The sequence below is a fragment of the Bipolaris oryzae genome (genome assembly GCF_000523455.1).
Source record: "Bipolaris oryzae ATCC 44560 unplaced genomic scaffold scaffold_37, whole genome shotgun sequence".
Lineage (NCBI taxonomy): Eukaryota > Fungi > Ascomycota > Dothideomycetes > Pleosporales > Pleosporaceae > Bipolaris > Bipolaris oryzae.
Window position 1 is genome coordinate 125308 of NW_006911313.1, and position 6000 is coordinate 131307.

Genomic DNA, 6000 nt, shown 5'->3' on the forward strand with positions numbered 1-6000 from the left:
GTGTGTGCGTGCAGTGCAGTGCATGCCGGGCGCAGGCCATGACAGCGCAGCGCAGAGGGGGCGCGTCGACATGGCCCTCTGCGGCCTCGTGCGGCCGTCGAGGAGCGAGGGCGATGGTGTGCAGCGGGCAGTGTACGTGTGGCCCCAAGCGGCCTAGCGCGACCTGGGCAGAAATCTGAGGCAAAACCAGCTGCTGCCACCCCTGCAGGAATCGAGAATGTCCAAGTCGGCGGCCAATCACACGCGCCCTCGCACGCCTGCATGGACTCCCTCGCTAGCCGTTGCAGGCCAGCCGGGGCGTCCATTTTGACTTGCAGGCATCCGTCATGGCTGGGTGTCAGTGCTTCGTTCTCGTGTTCTGGTCTCCTCGACGTTCCCCTTCCCATCATCACACCTTCGTTGCGACGACGTCTCTCTGCACGTCTCCATGCCGTAGCAGAGCCCCAGTCCGCAGCCCGGCGAGACAGCCCCCCTCCTTTCCCTCTCAACTCACCCTACCAGCCGCTGCCTCACGTGCCCGGGACTCTCACCCACAAACCATCCCAGCGCCACGTCGACGGGCTGCACACTCTCTCCTACACGGCTCCCGGCGCCCTCTGCCGGCCCCCGACACGCTGCACCAGCTCCAGCAGCTGCTCTGCCCAGCCCTCTCCGCTTCCCGCCCCCCATTGCACGCGTTCCCACCGCGAGACGCACGCTTTGGGCGCCAGAGACGACGGTAGCAGATTGAATCTCAGCGCCCGGCGCCGAGAAGCTGCGCCTGTTCCACCGCGGATCGGGGATTTGGCGCTTTCCCTCATTTCCCTGGTTTCAAAGCACGGGCCCTGCCGCTAGCGCCTCGTCTACCACGGCCTTGCAAACACGAACCTTGAGTTACGTACCTGACCGACGTCAACCTACGACACCACGCCTGGCTCGACGAATCACGCACTTGGCCTGGCTCTTCCACTCAACCCTATTCTCACCCAACTTGCCCGTCGCCCGGACCGCCTGTGCTGCTGCTGCTGCTCTGATCCCATCCTTGTACCACTGCACCATCCACACCGTCAATCCAGCCAATCCAACCAGCCCATCACGCGACCGCGCTCTCTAACGACGGCAAATCGCTCCCTACCTGGCCGCTAAACCCTCCTTGTGCCCATGCCGCAACTGCAGTTTTCATTCACAGCAAGAGACCATCATCATGTCTGCCTCGCGGTACCCCGACAATGGCAGATACCCACGCGACAGATCTCCGCCCTACCGGGATCGAAGACCGTCCGCCTTTGGAGGCGGTGGAGGATACCCCCCAAGGGGTAACGAAACCTTTCGCCCAAACGCAGAGCCAGCCGGTTTCCCACGGGAAATCCCCAAAGGTCCCAAATCACTGGCCGATGCGCCACGTGGTCCACCAGCTGGGCCGCCCTCAGGCGCATCCCCAGCTCCACGTGATGAAAGAGCCCGAGGCTTCGCTGGACGCGGTGAGGCAACTCCATTGCGAACCGCGCCTCCACTGAGCAGCGGGCCTGGATTCTCACACAACTCCCAAAATTCTTGGAGAGCAGACCGCGACCGAGATCGCGACTTTGATCGACGTGAGAGACGACCAACTCCACCGCGCCGGTCGCCCATTCGAGATTCCAGGGATCTACGCGACCAGAGAGATTTTGCACCGCGTGATCTAGATGTCAACCGCGCTCGACGCAATTCCCGAGACGGCCCTCTCTCAGCAGGTTCAACGTATTCTGACCCCCCTCCTCTTGGTACAGCATCATCCTACCGTGGTGGAGGTATAGGCCGAGGCCGAGGTGGGTTTGCAGGACGCGGTAGGAATTTCCATGGTGACGACCGGGACCGACATCACGATCCACGTGACCGGATACCAGAACGTACATCATATCGCCCTAGAAGCCGGACTCCTCCTAGACGTCAAGAACGAGATATTCGAGAAGAACGCGACTTCGACCGGAGAGATCGTGATGACCGCAGGTTTCCCCGAGAGTATGATTCTTACATTGGTCCTGCAGGCACTGCAAAACCTGGATTACGCGCACTCGACACCCACCGCGGACCAGGTCCCTCCGACTTAAGACATCTTCCAGGCACACCTACAGGGCCAACGCCTCATTCTTCTCATCATGCATCTCCGTCTGATAGGTTGGGCTCACAGGGAGATTCTTACCCAAGACGGCCTTCTCTTGCCATTGATCCGCTCTCTGCCAAGGATGTCCGTCGGGAACCTGGTAAGGACGAGGCCCTGTTAGCCAGCCGTGCAGAAGCATCGAGGGAAAGATATGCTCCGCGAGCATCGTCACCTCCCGCTTCAATCCCGGCATTCGGTGGGTCTAATGTGTGGAGAGCACCCGTCACTGATATCAAACCAAGCACTGCTCCAGTAGCACCACCAAAACCTGTTCAATCTGCTCCAGCACCATCCGCGGCTCCTCCCACTCCTTCAGTTCCCACAACGCCTGCAGTTTCGTCTGGACCTGCTGCTTCGACTGCGCCTGTTGTTCCCACAACACCCGCAAAAACACCCACAGTTCCTACTGCCCTCAAATCAGCTATTCCCTCTGGACTTACCACTGCCCCGCCTACTGGACCCAAGGCTGATCGCGCACCGGATCGCCCTCCGCTTAGTGATGCACCAAATCTAGAGAGCAGGCCTGGCCCTCCACCTCCTCCACTTGCGCCTCCCCAGCGGATGGAGCCACCCGCTATTCCGCCTGCCACTGTTTCATCCCATGCCAATGATGCATCTAGCTCGGATACCGTAGCTGTCAAGGGTCCTGTGACGCCACAAATGCCTACGCCACCTAAAGGTCCTTCGAATGTACCATCTGCTCCTCCAACAGCACCAACGGCCCCATCGAACACGGCAAAATCTCCGCCCCAGGGCCCAACTCCAAGACCGCGTGCGCCGCCAACCGCTCCGCAAGCTGCCCTGAGGGCCAATGTTTCGCCCTCATTCTCAAGAGCCACTCTTCCGCCATACACCCCTCGGGATGCATCTCCCAACGCTGCTCCCGCATTCGGATCCCGCGTTGGTAGTGGAAGTGGGCCTGTAATGAGTACTTCTCCCAAGAGCCTCCCAGCGAACATCCCAACTGGTCCAAAAGCCGACAGAACACCAATGGCTCCTCGGCCGCCTCCACCATATAATCAAGCTGATAGATCTGGGTTCCCGCTGGCCAGGGGCCCTTTGAGCGGAGGCCCGAAGAGCATGCAGTGGGTGCGACCTGGATTCACATCAAACCGGCCATCGATCCCAACCAAGCGCGAATATCCTACAGAAGATCGTGACCGATCGTTTGGAAATGCCCCCAAAGCTCCGAGGCTTGAAAACAGCGTTTCGGCTACACAACCACAGCGGGCATCACAGGCAAAATCAGTGTCGCCTTCGTTTTCTAGAGTGTCGACTGATGCTGAACGGCCTAGAGAACGAGCCTTGTCAGCAGAACGACCAGTCATGCCTTCGCCCAAACCCACACCGATCGAAACCAGACGCCATTCCGATGTCGTCATGGCAGAGGCATCGCCTCAAATGGCTAAGCCGCCAATGTCTGCTGCATCATCTGCGCCGGAAGCTTTACAAGACTCTGACGACGATTTGGATCTCGACGAAGAGGACTTTGCTGAGTCGGAAGCGAAGTACAACCGAGAGCGGGCTCGTCTGGAGGCCAAGCGTGTGGATCTGAGTGCTTCACACTTGCGCGCCCTGACGCCTTTGCAAGAAATTGCTCTATTGTCTTGCCTAACCGTCGATCATCTTCCACAAGCACGGCCTGAATTGGCATCTGCAGAAGAGATGGGTACACCTTTGCCTCAAGAAGACTCGGTTTCATTGTCTGCCAAGACAGCGCCTGACATGCTTTCAGCTCCTCAGCCGCCACCAGACAGTACTACAGCAGATCTACCCACGCCTAGAGCTGAAGACTCTGAAGACGTCGAAATGGAAGACAAGGAAGAGGTTGAAGAAAGATCAACGGCACCTGCTACGATGGCACTACGCCTTCGCCGGGAGACTTCTGCTGATCAGGAGACTCTTCCTGATCTGAGTTCGCTACCCTACCTTGGTTCTGGCCCTCCCACACCTTTATCCGACATTGGACAAGATCATCCTGCCTTGCCAGACTCTGTCATGGACGTTATTCGGAGCAAATTGCGCAAGAGCATTGAGCCAGAAACGAGCATTGACCAGACCCTTCGACGATATGCTGCTGTGTACAAAGAATGGCGACTGCATATTCGACCATGGGACGAGGAGCGTGAGCAGGACGAAAATGATAGGCAACCATCTGCGGAGCCATTGCTAAAGGCCGTCACTCCTGATGCGCAAAACGCCGCCATGACTGGAATACTTGATGGATCTCTAGCACCTACCGGCCGAAGAAATCATGCGAGCCGGTGGGCTACTGAACTGGATCTAGAGGCTGTTATCAAGGAGTCTTTGAAAACTGCCGAGGAAGAGAAGCTCGGAAAAAGAGACAAGGAACCTAGAAAGGCCATGGCTGACCCTGAAAAAGAAGCGGACGTACCCTTGGAATTGACCGAGGCTGAGGCCCAAAGGCGAAGATTCATTGATTACAACTTCCAGCGCGAACCCGGCCAGGGCATCTTTGTGTTCCACTACGAGCCACCAGAGGATGATTTCACGCCTGAAGAGCATCGGGTCATGGTGTACAACTACAAGGACCAATATGCCAAGAAATGGGGCAAGTTGGCTGAGGTCTTGTACAAGGAAGTTGGAACTGAGCGGACCTACAAAGACTGTATCAATCACTACTATGCGACCAAGTGGGGCAGAGAGTACAAAGGCAAACTGCGGAAACCGCGTGTTTCTAGGAAACGTGGTGGAGGCGTCAGTCGGGGCCGTAGTGCTATTGCCAACATGGATCGAACTGAAGTGCAAGGCGAGGACGGACAACCCTTACCTGTCACTGAAACTGGACGGCCCAGACGCTCAGCTGCACCAACATTCGGTCCCACGGAGACAGACTTCGATCCAACTTCCGGAAACGTCACTCCAGCTCGTGCACGTAGACAGACTGATACTGATGGCTCGCAAGAGAAGGCTGGAAGGCGAGGAAAGCCCTCAAAGGAAAAGCTTGGTCGCAAGCCGAAGAACGTGCCACTCGCTGCGGCCCCTGTGGGCTCTGTTGTCAAACCCGATCGGAAAGAAAAGGCTTTCGGCGTCAAGATGGAGGATGATGCGAGTAAAGGACCATTGGATGAGATGCCGGTGCCCATGCACGTTGTACCCATGGAGGAGCAGGTAGTAATGTCCAGTGATTTGCAGCAACTTCCTGGTATGCCGGGCGGCCTTATGGAGCGTCCCAAGACTCAGCCTGGTGCGAGACCTGGGCCATCAAGCTATTGGTCAGTTTCCGAGTTACAGGACTTCGACAAGAACGTTGCGCACTTTGGCACGGACTGGGTTGCAATCGCGAACCATATGGGCACCAAGACGCACACTATGATAAAGAACCAATACCTCCGCCTTGTTGAAAGTGGCAAACTAGACTTGGAACAAGTCGCAAAAGAGGCAGATGCACGAAGGGATCGCGGCGAAGATCTTGGACCACCACCTACGCCAACTCCGGCACCCAAGAGACGATATGAGAGTACACAGGCGGCACCGATCCGTCCCATTGCGCCTACGCCTGAACACGCTTCTCCGCCTCCAAACGCGCTTGCGCTACCCAAGGCATCCCCGCCGCATCCTAATCCCTCTTCGAGGTTTCCCAGTATTGCTCAAGGGCCCATGCAGAGCAAGCCACTGGTACCCAATTCGGGATTCCCTGCCCTACAGGAGACTAGTCTTGCGTCTGTACCTTCAATACCACCACAGCAGTCTCCGCCCGCTCCACCCCAACGTGTCCAGCCACAGCAACAGTCGCAACAGCAGCCGCAACAACAGCAACAGCAACAGCANCANCANCANCANCANCAGCAACAGCAACAGCAACAGCANCANCAACANCAACAGCAGCANCANCANCNNNNGCNGCNGCANNNGNA

General features: G+C 57.6%; 1 protein-coding gene across 1 annotated transcript in view; it reads left to right on the forward strand.

The window, feature by feature from the left end:
- Positions 1-1183: 1183 nt before the first annotated feature.
- Positions 1184-6000, forward strand: part of COCMIDRAFT_35237 (uncharacterized protein) — a gene marked incomplete at both ends in the record, with an annotated part of 7128 nt that continues 2311 nt past the window's right edge. The window contains one exon of the mRNA XM_007688063.1: positions 1184-5857. Within this exon, the coding sequence (XP_007686253.1) occupies positions 1184-5857 (4674 nt within the window). The remainder of the gene's footprint in view (positions 5858-6000) is intronic.